Source organism: Chaetodon trifascialis, chromosome 24 (assembly GCF_039877785.1).
Source record: "Chaetodon trifascialis isolate fChaTrf1 chromosome 24, fChaTrf1.hap1, whole genome shotgun sequence".
NCBI classification, from domain to species: Eukaryota; Metazoa; Chordata; class Actinopteri; order Chaetodontiformes; family Chaetodontidae; genus Chaetodon; species Chaetodon trifascialis.
Window position 1 is genome coordinate 9,767,714 of NC_092079.1, and position 16,302 is coordinate 9,784,015.

Consider the following 16,302-nt stretch of genomic DNA (forward strand, 5'->3'; position numbering starts at 1 on the left):
TCTGACACTTTTGTCTTGTAACACCTTAAATGAGCACATTTTCCAGCTGACTGGTGTCTACGAGCTGAGGCCTAAAGAGATAAAACTGTTTAATATTTCCCAAAAAAACAACAACTCTAGAAATTATATGGATTTGTGTTTTTTCAGATTTGTACAGAAAAACGTTCTTTTTTCTGTCTTTTCCATCCCACTAAACATCGCACGGCCTCTAATGTGCTGCTCTGCAGTTAATAAAGAAGAAGTCAGGCTATATTAAGGCTTTAAAACGAGTTTAATACTGCACCGGTTCGTGAGTTCACCTATCGTCTCTGAAGGGAAACTGGCTGAGATATTAAATTCAATGACACGATGAAACCTTTACAGCCACATTAAACATCCATGAGAGAATATATGTGCCTAAATATCAGCGTTCCTGCGCGTGTGAGAGAACCTCTGGGATCTTTACATCCCGCGTCCTTGGCAGTCTTTGGCTTTGCGATATTGGATCACACAAAGGTGACACACAGGAAAGGTGGAGCGTTTCTGTGACGGCTGCAGTGGAAGACGGTTTGTGGAGTGTTTCCCGCACGCCCTCCTCTCGTAAATAAACAAAATCACGCTCGGCGGCTTCGACACCATTTCCTCTGTTGATTTAATAACCTCTCCTCAGTCCGGGGAAAGTTGACTGAGCAGCTCAGGTTTAATATTGTCGCACACAAGCAGAATTATTAAATAAAACTGCATGTTGAACAAAATAACTTTCAGGCAAACTGCGAGCTTGGCAGGTGATTTTTATCTCGCGTCCCGGCTTAGGGAGCTCATTTCATGGAGTTTTTAGTCAAATTATCTGAAAGCGCCGGCAGATAATGCTGCTGGGTTTGATAACATTTCATTTGATGCGCGCCAGGATGAAAAATAAGGAGCGTAATCTTGCAGCAGGTTGATGTTTTGAGCTAATTTTAATCTTCCCGCGTGATTGATCTGCGGCAGTTTGAAGGCAAACAGTCCGGAAGCAGCTCACCATGCAGCGGAGGAAACAGTGACTCGCTTCTGTCTCGAGCAAATTGACGACTGGGAGAACAAAGCGTGTTCGTGTCTGTTGGCCTTGATGGGAAGCAACAGAAAGCAGTGGGTGGTTACAGTCGAGTGAGGAGCAGCGTTTCATGCAGCTGAATCATGACTCCGCACTCAGAGGCAGATGCTCTGTTGATTACATACTTGGCTGTGTAGGTTTCTGCAGGTGTTTCTGTATCTTCAAGCGTTCCTTGTCAGCTTCATGTTGTGGTTAAGTTCTGGTCAGGCTAAGGCATAAAAACCACTTCGTTAGGTTCAGTGAAAGCTCACATTTTAGCTTAAAATACCCAGTTCACTTTTCCCAAAATGTTGATATTTAATAGCTGGAATAAATGCAGGGACAATTGATGGGTAATTGAGGGAAATACTCCAAGAAAACTATCCAAATACTGCATATTGATACTGTAAAGTGTTAAATGAATGTGATATTTGCTTCATTAACATGAAGAAATTACATGAAATACACTCGACATGAATACGACTCTCCATCTGCTAACTATGAGAAAAGAACAAAAGGTCACATTCTGTGACCTAATTAGAGTTTTATTATCCTTCATTTAATGCTCTATTCTGATCGCTGTTATAAGAGTGTATTTAGAGAATTGCACATTTTGAGAGTTTGGATGCATTTCTGCTTTGTAACCATGAAGCATCCTGTTCTGGTTCAGCTGCGCCTGAACCAGCAGAGCAGCTCGCTGGATATTTACTCAAAGCACACTAATAAGAAACCCTCCTGAGAGCCGCATTCGAAGCGAAAATCCTCAAATCTAAATATTTCCATTGCAGTAAACTGAATATCTTTGGGTGGAGACAAAACAAGCAATTTAAATATGTAAACTTTGGCCTTCTGAAGCAGGATTTTACACTATTTTCTGATATTCTATCGACCACATATAATAAATTGAATAGCAGGCAGATGAACTGAATGGGAATATTAATCCCAGACCTCAGAAAAGCCGTTACTTCAGAGCACCATCAATAATTTATAATCACATTGAGTAAAATATGCATTTTAAATATTTTATAGGTGTCTGAACTGTCCGTGAAGCTTTTGCACCATTTTCCTGACAATTTGTTGCTGGTGCTCAGCCGTGAGCCGCTGCTCCATTTACACTTCCTGCTGCATTTGTTTTGTCAGCGTGAATGTACACGACACCCCAAAACTCTGCCGTGTGGAAGTGGGACAGAGCTCTGAACATCTGCAGCTCTGCTCGTTTTCTTTCTCACCGTGGAACAAGGAAGTGATTGACAGCTGGGGCTCCAGCTGAATTCAGTTCACTTAACGAACCGCTAGGACAGAGAACCAGCAGGGCTGCAGCGCTGCAGCACCACGACTGCTGCTTCAGTCCAAAACTCCATCCGCTGCACGTTTGGTGAGTTTCTGGAGGATTCTTTTTATTATTGATCTGTTGTTTTGTCTTGAAACAATCAAAAAAATGGTGAAGAAGACCTTTTAGGAGTCCCTGGAGCCCGACATGACCTCTGTAAATTGCTTCTTTTTAGAACCATCAGTCTAAAGCCTAAAGATATTCAATCCATGAACATACGAAACAGAGAAAAGCAGATTAAATCTCACATGCTCTGAAGCAGGAACCTGCCAATGTTTGGTCTCTTTTGATAAATATTTCTATTGATTTGGATCACCGTTAGCTGTTACCTTGGCAACAACCACTCTTCCTGGAGTCCACATGAAAAAATATATATGTAGTCAATAAAGCAGTTAGAATATCACACACACAAACCAGTAAAATGGCATCAAGTCGAACATGTGACATACAGACTTTTTACCGCCATGGAAATAACCTGTTTTTGACATTTAGTCAGCATTTTTTGGTGTTAAAGCACTCCATCGATGAGTCACCTCAGCACCAGTTTCTGTTGCTGATGATGAGGAGGAGAAGTCTACTGACATCCCTGGAAATCCAACTTTGGACTTCTCCGATTGGTTAAGACGACGGAGACCGGCAGAGAAAATGATTCAAACGTTGAATCTGCCTTTAAAACCAGATGTATGAAACGTTCGCGGTGATGTCAGAAGACGTGACCTTTCTTCTGCAGAACGGCCGTCCTCATTTTGTGGTCATCGGCAACTTTCTCGCCGCTGTGTCGGAGGATTTATTGTGGCCGAAGCGCTGCTGATGCTGCAGCGGCACAGATTCATCCAGAATGGTCCAGCCCTCTGTCACTTTACTAAGCCGCTGCCTCTGACCCATATAGGGGTGTTTCTTTCACAAAGCCCTGTGGAGCATCAGCGTGTGATTATCAGCTGATGCCACTGGAAGGCTTTATTACGCTGCAATCAGTGTGTGCCTGTTTTAATTCTCACACGAGGCTTCTGCGTATGCATCGGCGGTTCGCGTGGATGTCCGTGATGTGCGTTTATGCACCTTTTGTGTCGTGCTTGTGCATGTGTGAACGGAGGATGGGAGAAGGATTGGTTGTGTGTGGGAGGCAGAGTCAGTGAACTAAATAAAATGCCTCCTATTCTCTCGCTGAGTGATTTCCATCCTGCAGTGCTGCTAAGTGGCCTAATGCATCGCCTAAGTCCTTATTCCCACTTATCCTGCAGATCCAACGTAATCCCAGATTACATGAGGGAGATAAGCAATAGATGGATATACAAGATTAGGCTATTACTGATCAGCAGCACTCGTAGCTTAGGTAGTGAAACCAGGTGAGCAGCCAAAACGCCAACGTAAGCTGCGAGATGATCTCTTTTTAGCATGGAGGAAAAAAACGCAGCCTCGCCACATGTGACGCAAACTCTGAGCATCCGGGATTGGATTTTGAGTTGGAATAAGGGAGTTGAAGCCAGATAGAGGGAGAGATTTAGCTGTGTTTGTTGTAGTTGACATAGTTCGATAAGAGCGCTGAAAAAATGGTTGAAACATCCAAATTCTGCCACTCGAAGAGGCTGTAAGAATGCAAATCTGGCCCTAACTCTGAGAATATCAGCTAATGTTGTTCACTAGCATCCAGTTTAAAATCAGTGGCAGTGAATGTCGCTCCCACTTGAAGCGCGCTCTGCCTTCATTATGGCACATTTCAAGCATTTGGTATCTGAAGCATCCTCTAACCCGAAGGTCACAGTTGTGGTTTGTGTCTTTCGCCGCTGAAGGGCCCTCGAGAAAAAGACCCTGCGGTCTTTTACCACGCTTTTTATTTTTTATTTCCTTCCTGAAAACAAACCAGGGTTTCCGTGTCCTTGGCTCTGATGTTTGCGTGGATGCAGAAAAGAGAGCTGCAGAAGCTGACAGCTCCTTCAGCACCGGCTCCAAGTGTAAATGGTGTGCTTCAGCTGTTGGCCTGATCCGCCGAGGCTTCCTCTCTTGTGCCCTCGAGCCTCTTTATAATTGGAGCGCTCTTTGAACTGATCTGCTCTGAGATTGGAGGATGGAAAAACCCTCTGCTTTGCTCTGCTTGTTTGACTTGCTGATGCTGGCGCCTGCAGCAGACTCCGAGTGACCACGGTCTTCATGCGTTTTAGAAGCAAAACAACGTCAGGACGAGTTGGCATTTTGAAATACAGTGTTGGTTTAATCCTGATTTGCATGGGCTCACCTACAGATGAGCCCAATAATGAGATGTACGTATGATTTATGTGAGAGGCAGAGAGAGGCTTTATCCGGCTGACGCTAGCTTCCTCTGCACGTAGTGAATAATGAAGTGATGTGTGTGCGTCGTGTTACCTCATAAGAATGTGAAACTTAAGTAAATTCCATCATCCATGTCCACCGTGATCAGTTCCCAGTCAGATTAATCTTGAGATTAACTGAGATTAATCATCTCATGCCTGCAGGCCTTCACAGCTCATACGCCGGCCACGCGGGGCAGATCGATCCAGAGCTGAGGGCGGCGTTGTCTCCGGACTGCCACATGACGCCTGTGTTCGACGAGCGCTCCTTCCACAGCCCCCTGTACCACAGCCCCACCCACGACCCCCAGGGCTCCCTCTACAGGACCAACACAGGTACTGAGCCTCCATGCTGCAGCTGCGCGGCCTCATGTGGGGATTAAAATTGTTAATTCTGCTAATTAGACTCTTGGCTTAAACTTGAAAACGGTGCGTGTTGCCGGGGGCGAAATTTCAACAATAGAAGGCAAATTGTCAGTATTGGTTCACACTTACAGCCGAAATCTGGAGCCAAAAAAAAAATCAAAGAAAGAGCTAAAACTCTGGATTAATTGAAGCATTAGCAGCTCTACAAGGAGCAGAAATACTGGCAGAGATACTCGAGGTACAGTAAGAATAATGCAAAACATTTCAAATGTGACTTTTAGCTGCTTTATCGCCATCACAGAGAATTACAACAACCTCATTTTTCACATCAGAGCTCCGTTTCACATCTGCTCAGAAGATTATTTCTCTGAAATCTGTGGCGGAAATCACAGTTTACAGGCACAGGAACTGTTGTTATTATCGCTCCCCGAGGTCAGGACTTAATTAGGCTGAAACCTTTCATGTGCTCTGCTGCATCTTAATTGAAGCCTTTGCAGAATGATTTAAAGCTGAAAGCTCTGCGGAGTTCGATAGTGGAGGATCTAAGGAGCCATTTTAGCTTCGTTTAGTCTGGATTTAAACAGGTCTGCAGCCTGCGAGGCGGCCCGATGCTTTTAAATGGTCTGCTTTCTGATGGCTGTCTCTCTTATGTGACCTTGGATGTATTTTGCACATGTAGGTAACTTCAAACTGCCTTTATGCAAGAACAACACCTGGATTCAATTCATATTATATATTCAAATCCTCATTTCTGTCTCTCAGGTATGGGGACCCTCCCTCGGACAACAAGCCACTGCGGCACGCTGCCGTACCAAAGAAGCAGCTACGGTCTGAGCACCGCAGCTCTGTACGTCGACTCCTACAGGGTCTCCGGTGAGCCCGTCTTCTCCCACCGGCACTCTGGACTGGTGGAGCGGGTGGCCACGCGCACCCCGTCCATCGAGAGCATCCACAAAGACCCCCGGTGATAATTACACATCCGTTATTTGACAAATAATCCAAAAATCAAGGCATTCATTGATGAAATATTGTCTAAATTAAACTAACTTTGCTCATTTTAGCCTTTATTGTGGACAAGTTCTCGACGAGCTGTTGATTGAATACAAACAAGACTAAGAGGGTACAGCCATGCTAGCTGCACTGTGAGGCTGTGCTTTGAGCTAAATGCTAACATGCTAACAGGGACAATGCCAGCAGGTATAAGGTTTCCCATGCTCACCAGCTTAGTTCAGCATGTTGGCATGCTAACATTTGCTAATTAGCAATAAACGTCCAGCTGAGGCTGATGGGACTATCAGTAGTCATCCTGAGCTCATGAGATAATATCATGTCAGCCCGTCTGATAGCTGACATATTTCAGTCTGCACTCTGGACAGAATCTCACCTTTTAGCAGTGAAAAGTGTCTGAAGTTTCCTCTTCGGTTCCCTTCAGGGAGTTCGCCTGGCGTGACCCCGAGCTGCCCGAGGTCATCCACATGCTGCAGCACCACTTCCCCTCTGTCCAGGCCAACGCCGCCGCCTACCTGCAGCACCTGTGTTACGGAGACAACAGGGTCAAGGTGGAGGTGAGGTGACAGCACACGCTGGGCTCTTGGTTTAAAAATAACAGGAACGACGTCAGAGCCATGACTCGCTCCTCTGGTGGAGGAAGGTTCACTCCAGACAGACAGCGAGGCTTTAAAAACTCATCAATGAGACCAAACATGCAAACAAGGACGAATTAAATGTGAAGTTTAAGATGCTATGTTTTAGGTGCAAGGTACATTATATAGTTTGATGTAATTTAAGAAGAAAACAATGTCACATTAGCTTCTAAACTGCGAGAATTTGCTTTTTTTCTCTGTTTTATCTCATTGTACACTGATGTTTTTATTTACAGAGCAATTTTAATCCGTCATCTTTGGCTCTGGGATGTTGTGATGGGCATTTTTCGGACTAAATATTTCATTCATGTGTCTTAGAAACGATTGTTCCCAGATTAGAAAGGGCCATCCTATCTCACAAAAATGTCATTCAATAAATATTATATGTGTAAGATGAATAATATAAATATCATTAATAGAATGTTTGAAACTGAGTAAAAGGTAGAAGATTAAACATAAGCAACTCTATTTAAGTAAAGAACAAACTGATAACATAAAGAATACAATGAAATGAGAAAAAAAGACACTTTCCTTTGCTGGGAAACATTTGATTTGGCTTTTGATTGATCGATTGGCTCGTTGCAGCTCATTTCCCGTCTCCTGTCGTATCCCTGAGAGTTTATTCTCAGCTTCCAGGGTTTGAAATTTGACTTTTTCTTTCAGATCCTCGCTGCCAAACCTCCAGCCGAAGCGCCATCTGCTAAAACAAAACTTTAAGTCACGCCGGTGCCAAACGTGGCGACGCTTCAGCGCGTCGGCGCCCTGTCTTTGCTCTGCTTCCCGTGCAATAAATAACTCCAGCACAATGGCGGAGCTTCGCGCGCGATTCGTTTTAGTGCCGTTTGGTTTGTTTGGTGATGAGCTTTTAATTAGCCTTTGGCGGCCTGGACACACGCCTGCTCATTTAGCCAGAAACAAATGTTTTCAGTGGCGGTTTGAACAGAGAATCAGAGAGAGGCTGGGAGCGTCTGCTGCTCTCCTGAGACGGGTTTATTTCGAGTTGACACGAGGAAGTTTTGAACGTGCCACAGAGATGCTTCTGCATGTTGCATTTCATCGGTACATGAAGCTGGGTTTTTCTTTCTGCACTGATTTAATCTTCACTTGTGTGCAAAGAAGCATCAAAACTGGCTGAAAACTTTATCAGCAAAGCTGGAATAGTTTCATGAAATCCATCGTTTTTAAAGAGAAGGTGACTTCATTCTACATTTATTCGAAGAAGTAAGTGAAGAGGGAGGAGGAGGAGGGAGAGCGCTTCGCTTTGCATGTCAACCTGCTGGATATTATGCAACTCTTTGTCTTCAGCCAATAGCGGCTCCTCTGAAGGATCATGCTGATTTCGGCTCCTCTCAGAGGATCTTAAAACAATACAAGCTTCAGACGTGCTTTGATTTGCTCATCCCTGCCCTGTGTGAGAATAATCATATGTAGTTTGTTCATCTCTCTCTGTGATTGGCCTGCAGGTGTGTCACCTGGGAGGGATCCAGCACCTGGTGGACCAGCTGGATCACAAGGTGGCCGAGGTTCAGAAGAGCGCCTGCGGGGCCCTCAGGAACCTGGTGTACGGCAAGGCCACAGACAACAACAAGGTGGCGCTGAGGAACTGTGGCGGCGTGCCGGCGCTGCTGCGCCTCCTCAGGAAAACGACTGACAACGAAGTGCGCGAGCTGGTCACTGGTACGTCTGCTCAGGTTTAACTGAAGGTCATTCATTAAAACATCGCTCCAAAATTGTACAGGGAACCTTTTTAGTTTAATTTTCAAAGTGAAGGAATTAAGAATAAAAAACCTGGAACCTCTCAAAGGGCAGTTATCACTGCCAAGGCTGCACATCTCGTCCAATTAGTTAATGTGGGTAAAGCTTCACCAGAGTCCTGTGTGGAAAATGCTGTTTTAAGGGGCGACATCATGCAAGCCAAATATGAAGGATTTGCTTGAAAAAACACATTTAATAGACGATCATAAGACAGTGTCAGTTCACGAGAAAACAGCAGAAATGCTGCTGGGAGCTTCTGAGAGTCGCCTGCATTGAGCGTTTGTTAACTCAGGTGCGTCTTTTTATCCCTAAAGGAGTAAATTCAGGTGAAAGCAGCAGAAGCACATTGACTCCAACAGTTTCCAAATGCAAAACATGACACACTGAAATCCCGCTGTGGGGTGTGTGGGCGAGGTTCGCTGGCCAGCTTGCTGGCCGAGCGTTGGTCTGTGTCGCCGTCTGACTGGCTGGCAGCGTATTAATCTGCGCGTCGGCTGTTCTGTGGGAGGTGAGAGCGGCGGCGGCTTAAACACTCGGCGCGCTGTGTTGACAGAGCAGATCTCGGCACAGTCGTCGGGACAGATGCTAAGATAATGTGCTTTGGAAACAGGATGCCGCTGACAGCTCTGCAGCCACACCACACATACTGTTTAATACCAGGAGATATGGAGCCGCTAGACGGCTCAGACCCTCAGAAAAGCTCGAAGGAGAGTCTTCAGCTTGCACCAGACTTTGGGAAAGTTTAACTTTTCCAGTTCAGGTGAGGATTCTGACTTTGGTGGCTGCAGGGCTTTCCCGCCTCACTTTTACCAATTGACACTGAACACATCCATGTGTTTTTACAGAGATGTTGCAGCTTGCAGGGTGGAGTGAGTGTTTGATTCACACCCACACTGAGGACGTGTGCCAGCCAAGTGATTTCGCGTTCGCTGTCAAATGTTTGAGGTGACTTTTAAACTTTATTAGTAAAGGTCGTTTCAGAACAGAAGTTACAAAGTGCTTTGCGTGAAGAAGAATCATCCGAGGATGGTTAAAGAGACAGAACTTGACAAATGAAATGAAAAGAAATGGTTTTAAGAGGGTTCTGTGCTCTGTTCAGCGCCAAGCGACATCATGCACGATTGCTTTTGCCTGGACTTTGGCCGCTCTAACAGGCAATCTGTGGCTGCTGCATGTCAAAAATCACCAGACGACTTTGTAATTTAAGAGGCGATATTATAAATGGGACACCGAAATAGAGCTGGACCTCCAAAAATGGCCGCCTACCCACCACATGGGCTGCTAGTGAAGTCATTTTACTCCCTGTTATATTTCCTTACTTTGCTTTATGGTCTGTCAGTTCAGCTCAGTTTAGACCCAGTGAAGAGTACTTATGACCTCCAGTATTTTTCTTTTAGTAAGGTCACAAGAGAAGAAAAAATATATTTAAAGGAAAAAATTGGTTGATTTTGCAATTGTTAGTAGTATTTTTACACATGCTAGCACTTTGATTTCGCAGAAAGTTATTATCAAACATTGCGAGGAAATAGAAAATCAGTAAGTTTAACAGAAAAAGTCCAGAACGCTGAAGAAAAATCTGTTGTTTTGCATGTGTTGTGCATGAATCGCTGCCATTTTTCTTATTAAAATGAGCATAGTTGTGGAAAATTGTTCTCTTTCTGGTTGAGTCAGCTGCTTAGCTTTGCATAAAGACTGGAAACAGGTGTAAACAGCTAGCCTGGTTCTGCCCACAGGTAACAGAAATCAGACGTTAGCATCTGATGAATCCTCTTTTACTTGCACCCGCAGGCGTCCTGTGGAACCTCTCCTCGTGCGACGCCGTGAAGATGACCATCATCCGCGACGCTCTGTCCACGCTGACCAACACGGTCGTCATCCCCCACTCGGGCTGGAGCAGCGTCTCGCACCGCGACGAGCACAAAGTCAAGTTCCAGTCCTCCCTGCTGCTGCGCAACACCACGGGCTGTCTGAGGTGAGGAAACAAACCACCCCCTGCGTAATGCGTGGTGATAACTCGAACCCTTTGTTTTGATTCTGCTGTTCTAAAATCCTCCTTTTTACTGAAAAATGTTGATGCTGCCATTATTCTGTATCAGTGTTAATCTTTGCTGATGGTGTTTGTGCATATTCGTCAGCACACAGCGAACCCTTTACACTTAAAAGAAAAACCCTCCAATGCATTCAAATTTTTTTCACTGAAAATACATTTAACAAAGTGCCTCCCTTCTGAAGCCTGTTGAGTCGCCAGGCGTGCCGTTAGCTCATTAAATCGATCCTTGTTTTGAAATGAAAGGATGACTTTAGGATTTATTGGTCGCCCGTGCTGCTTTCCTCTGTCTGGTTTTCTTTTTAATGATTCTGTGAAACCGCGGCGCATAATCACATTCACATAATCGTAAATGAGAGGCTCTGTAATGGAGATTTTATGCAGGCGCAAAGTCCCGAGCATGCATTTGACCACATTAGCTCCCAGAGACAAATAACAGCAAAGGGATCAAAGAGTGTATAAAAGTCGAAGCCCAGGAGGAGGCTTTAGATTCATTATCTGCAAGTTTTACACCAATAAATGCTAATGTGTGCAGCTTGCATGGACCAGAACATGACTGACAGCGCTGAAGCTGAGTTAAGCTCATTCCAGAGATGCAATTTGAAACAGGAGCAGCTTGAATTCCAGTTAATAATGTTCATGTTTTACAAAACCCTGTAAAACTTCAAGCAGCACGCTCATATTCCCCAACCTGGACTCATGTTTTATACCGCTGCTGACTAAATGAAGGCTTTTCATACAACAGACCTAAAGTCAACATTCAAGCGGTCGAAACTTTAAAATCCAGATATGGGTGAGTCTTTGCCATCGCCGCCATCCATCAGTCCGTCCGTGCTGGCACCTGTCACCTGATTAACTGAGCAAACCTTGAGATCTACTGAACAAATTTGACAGCCACACTTTACACGATTGAACCTGCTGAGTGGAGACTTCCCAGTCCAAATGCTTAAAACTGGCCTGATAGGACGGACGCCAGTCATTCCTGTGTCAGGAGCCAATCAGGACCAAGAGCAGGTGTGTTTCCTGAAGTATGAGCTTGCAAACTGACCGTACACAAACTGGTGATTATTTATTTCCAATCATTTAAGTGACTGCAGGGAAACTTCATCTGTGCACAGACGCCTCCAGCATTCACTCTGACTGAGGCTGTAGATTCTGCTATAGAAATGCATTGTGGGAGTTCAGTGCTGCTGTGCAGTCCCCTCTGTCAGCTCACCATTAGCAGTGGCTGAAGGTTCCTATTGGAGGATCAGCTCCCTCCTTTACTGTATCCGGGCAGGTTTTTAAGCCACCCTGTGGGGGAATCCACACACTGCACCTCAGCCTGAGTTCATGTGTGGCTCTGTGTGTGTGTGCGTGTGTGTGAGGAACCTGAGCTCAGCGGGGGAGGAGGCGAGGAGTCAGCTGCGTTGCTGTGAAGGTCTGGTCGACTCGCTGCTCCACGTCCTCAAAGCCTGCGTCAACACATCCGACTACGACAGCAAGGTGCTGCAAAAACAAACACACACACACATTTTGTTCTCACACTATATGTTTATTGTCGTTTTCTTATGTATAACATCCTGTGAGAGAACAATAAGACAGTCTGAAAGCAGAAATATGTACAGTACACACTCCCACATACCCACAGACAGCCTGCACTGATATCAGGCAAACACAAATAAAACAGCGTTGTTTACAGTTTGCTTTCAGACAAATTTGACATTTCCAGTTTCCTGATTTTCACGTGTGGCTCCCAGAGAGTCTTTCCAACACTTTGTCTTTCTGGCCTGAAGAAGTCCAAAGTCAAGAATTCGAGTTTGTTTCGATGTTTGTATAAAGTCCTGCGAACACGCTCCAAGCACAGAGTTTGACCTTCAGCATCTCTGGCAAACATCTTGTAGCATCCTTGCAGTTTGCAGTTGAAGTTTCCATAAAATATTATTCGCAAAGCTCCACTGTGACCTCCAGTTGTTGAGATATAGACATTCATATTTCTGCCCCCCCCCCAGATTGTGGAGAACAGCGTCTGCACCCTGAGGAACCTCTCGTACCGGCTGGAGGTGGAGATGCCCTCCTCTCGTCTTCTCGGCAACCAGGAGCTGGACAACCTGCTGGGCTTCTCCTCCCCGGCCAAGGAGCTGGACTACCTCTGCTGGGGCAAGAGGAGGCGCAGCAGGAAGAGAGGCGGCTGGCCGGACGACAAGGTACGAGCACGGCGGGCGGGGTGAGGCCGATGATGAGGGAGGAGGCGTTCGCACAGCTGCAGAGAAACATGGAGGTGGTTATATGTTCTGTATAGTGATGTGTGTGCTTCCTGCAGTGGGACGGCGTGGGGCCAATCCCGGGTTTCTCCCAGTCCCTGAGGGGGGCGGAGCTGCTGTGGCACCCGATGGTGGTGAAGCCGTACCTCAACCTGCTGGCCGAGAGCTCCAACCCCGCCACGCTGGAGGGCGCCGCCGGGTCGCTGCAGAACCTCTCTGCTGGAAACTGGAAGGTCGACACACATGCTTTTCTGCAGAAGAAGAACAAACATTCAAGTCTCAACTGAGTGAAGCAATAAAACTCTGTGTGTGTGTGTGTGTGTGTGCGTGTGTGTGTGTGTGTGTGCGTGTGTGTGTGCGTGTGCGTGCAGTTCTCAGCCTACATCCGAGCGGCGGTGCGTAAGGAGAAAGGTCTGCCCATCCTAGTGGAGCTGCTGCGGATGGACAATGACCGTGTTGTCTGCTCCGTCGCCACCGCTCTCCGAAACATGGCGCTGGACTGCCGCAACAAGGAGCTGATAGGTCCAAACACACACCCGCACACACACACACACACACATACTGAAACACACACACACTATCGACTAACACACACTAACAGATCGACCCCAAGACACTCAAACTGTGAAAAGATCATCTTCACACTTCAGTCAGGAGCATCAACAGCTTCCAGACACACATCACAGTGCGACACAAGTCCACACAGACCAATCAGACTGAAGCGTGAAAGCTTGTTACACATCGCCTCCTGGTGGATTACAGCTGTGCTGAAGGCGCAGACACATGGACAGGAATACATTCAAGTTATTACAGTAATTAAAAGGAAAAGCAGCAAAGCTTTACATTTGTAAAATGACTTAAATTATCCAAATAGCTTCCAGTTAATTATCTGTTAATTTAATAAATAATTGACTAATCATTAATCAATAAATGCAGTTCAAACTGGTCTCAATAAAGTTCTCTTTCCGCATCTCCTCCTGCAGGAAAGTACGCCATGCGGGACCTGGTGAACCGGCTGCCCGGCGGCAGTCCGTCGGTGCTGTCAGACGACACGGTGGCATCGGTCTGCTGCACGCTGCACGAGGTCACCAGCCGCAACATGGAGAACGCCAAAGCTCTAGCAGACAGCGGAGGCATCGAGAAGCTGGTGGACATCAGCAAAGGGCGAGGGAAAGGGTACGAGATCTGACGCCTCCGCAGAACGCTTCATGCACTTTAGATATGAGATGAGGCAGAAGACACTTATGTGACTTTATGTGTCGCAGGTACTCGATGAAGGTTGTGAAGGCGGCGGCTCAGGTGTTGAACACGCTGTGGCAGTACAGAGAGCTGAGGAGCCTCTACAAACAGGTCGGCAGCCGCAGACACATCCACAAACCTTTACAGCAGCGCAGAATGACGGCTGATGATAAAAATGTCTTCTAAAGTGGACTTTGTGTGTGCAGGACGGCTGGAACTACACCCACTTCGTCACTCCCGTCTCCACCCTGGAGCGGGACCGCTACCTTTCACAGCCCACCCTGCCCACCAGCCCGCTGCAGATGTCCCCTGTCGTCCAATCAGGTAAGAGCTCCAGTGAGTCAGGTCAAACTGGCATTGCTGTTTTTTGGACTTCCTGGAAAGACTCAGTCGTGTTTATGTCTTTTTTTATCCTCAGGTGGAAGTGCGACATCCTCGCCGGCGATGCTCGGCATCAGAAGACACAGTAAGAACTATCAGAGGGCGCAGTCATCTATGCAACTCGACACTTATTATGGAGACAACAGTTTACACAAACAGCAGTACACAGGTCCGTGTGGGTTAGCTGGCGTTGTGGCGTCCCTCAGGGCTCTACGTTCAGACCAACCACTGATTCATAAACTGTGCAGCAGATCAACAGCAAACTGATGAAAAGTCGTCCTTTTTCGGCGTTTAATGCTCTTCTTCTGTCTGTGCTGAATTTTCCACTTCAGGGTCTGAGAAGAAAACTCCATATTTCATTGGGACATATTCTTCCCAGTCAGGAGAGGATCTGAGAAGATCTCAGGTGACAAATGCTTCACATTCATTCTCACTGATGCATTCAGTTGTCAGCTCAGATGTCAGCATTGACTGACTTTCCTCATCTTCCTCTCCAGCACACAGAGCCATTTTACGACGAGCCCGACAGGAAGAACTACAACAGCTACAGAATGTACCTGTCGTCCCCGCAAGGCTACGGAGAGGAGCAGTACGAGGACGAGCCGGTCCACCTGACCCCGACCTCCCCCGACGGCTACGCCGGCCAGTCGCTCCGATTCAAAGCCAACACCAACTACGTGGACTTCTACTCCACCACGCGGAGGCCTTCAAACAGGGCGAACAAGTTCACCGGCTCCCCAGACTCCTGGGTGTGAAAACAAAACGAGCGCGTTGAGCTTCGCCGTTTTGGCCTTCTGTTTCCGTGGGTGTTTGTGCGTGAGGCGTGCACACTGTGTGTTTGTGTGAAAGGGCGAGGATGCATGTGGACATGTGTGCATCTGTGTTGAAACTGTACTGAATGACCAGGGTTGGGTTTGCAGATTTTGACTAAGTTCGACCGAGTGCACAATAATGCAGATAAACGTGAGCCTTTCCTTTATGTTTGAGCGTTGCAGTAAGCAGGTTTGACCACCAGGGGGACAGAAAGGTGACATACTGGTGACATACATTCATTTGTGCTGCTCTTTAATGACATCATCTCTTCTTCTGTGCTGCTTTAACTGCAACCAGCAGGAGACTTGAGTCACACCTGGACTCACATGACTCTTAACGACTGTCCCATGACCACCAGGTGTGACCTTAACGACCCCACAGCACTGCTCAGTAAGAGGCTCAAACGTTTTATGATTTTCATGACGTTTCAGTGTGGATTGAAAGCTGTAAAAAAATTATTTAATACTTTATCTGCATTATCATGGACTTTCCATCAGAAGTGGCTTCGTCAAAAGGTGCTTTTTGAAAAAAAACCAACCCGGCCCTGACCTTGTTGTTCACCAGAGTGTTTGTTACGGTCAACTGATTTCATTTTTCTCTGCAGTTAAAAGTGTGCAGTGTGTTGGCTTTATGACATAAATATTGTTCGCCAGCATCGTCACGAGTGCCAGAGAGAAGCTGTAAAAAGACCACACCTATTATTTGACCCGGGTGTGCAGAGGAGAAACTTACCGATGAGCGTCGTCACTCTCGGGAACCTTTAAAGACTCAGAGAATCGGGGTTACAGGTGTGAGTAACCCTCTGCTTTTCTGTATGTTGGCCAAAAGTGCAGTAAATCATAAAGTATGTGAAATACGTGACAAAAACGTGAAACTCTCTTTGTACAGATACAATGGTTTAACTGTCCTGTTACATTGTTGTATTCAATATGTAGAACTTTCTATGTGATTGTGTGAAGAGATTTTTCTATTATTTATTGATTATTTTTATTAATTTACTTGTGACCTGACCAAAATACCCCATGTGTCTGTTCTGTCCAAAACTGATGATGATGATGTGCAATGTTACAGAGGGAATATATGTATAGGGATTAAAGATTATATCATGACAAGATATTTATTGACTTA

At 46.0% G+C, this 16,302-nt stretch overlaps 1 protein-coding gene across 8 annotated transcripts in view; it reads left to right on the top strand.

Moving 5' to 3' along the window:
- LOC139327782 (plakophilin-4-like) overlaps positions 1-16,281 on the top strand; it is a 33,459-nt gene extending 17,178 nt beyond the window's left edge. For 3 of the 8 annotated variants that reach the window (XM_070957744.1, XM_070957742.1, XM_070957745.1), the window contains exons 8-22: positions 4,853-5,023; positions 5,816-6,017; positions 6,486-6,618; positions 8,160-8,373; positions 10,240-10,423; positions 11,866-11,983; positions 12,490-12,684; positions 12,801-12,974; positions 13,113-13,263; positions 13,725-13,917; positions 14,007-14,091; positions 14,169-14,304; positions 14,399-14,530; positions 14,694-14,767; positions 14,859-16,281. In XM_070957744.1, the coding sequence (XP_070813845.1) occupies positions 4,853-5,023; positions 5,816-6,017; positions 6,486-6,618; positions 8,160-8,373; positions 10,240-10,423; positions 11,866-11,983; positions 12,490-12,684; positions 12,801-12,974; positions 13,113-13,263; positions 13,725-13,917; positions 14,007-14,091; positions 14,169-14,304; positions 14,399-14,530; positions 14,694-14,767; positions 14,859-15,116 (2,420 nt within the window). In that variant the 3' untranslated portion in view covers positions 15,117-16,281. The remainder of the gene's footprint in view (positions 1-4,852; positions 5,024-5,815; positions 6,018-6,485; positions 6,619-8,159; positions 8,374-10,239; positions 10,424-11,865; positions 11,984-12,489; positions 12,685-12,800; positions 12,975-13,112; positions 13,264-13,724; positions 13,918-14,006; positions 14,092-14,168; positions 14,305-14,398; positions 14,531-14,693; positions 14,768-14,858) is intronic. The other 5 variants (XM_070957750.1, XM_070957749.1, XM_070957748.1 and 2 more) reach the window with 3 other exon arrangements.
- The last annotated feature ends 21 nt before the right edge of the window (positions 16,282-16,302 follow it).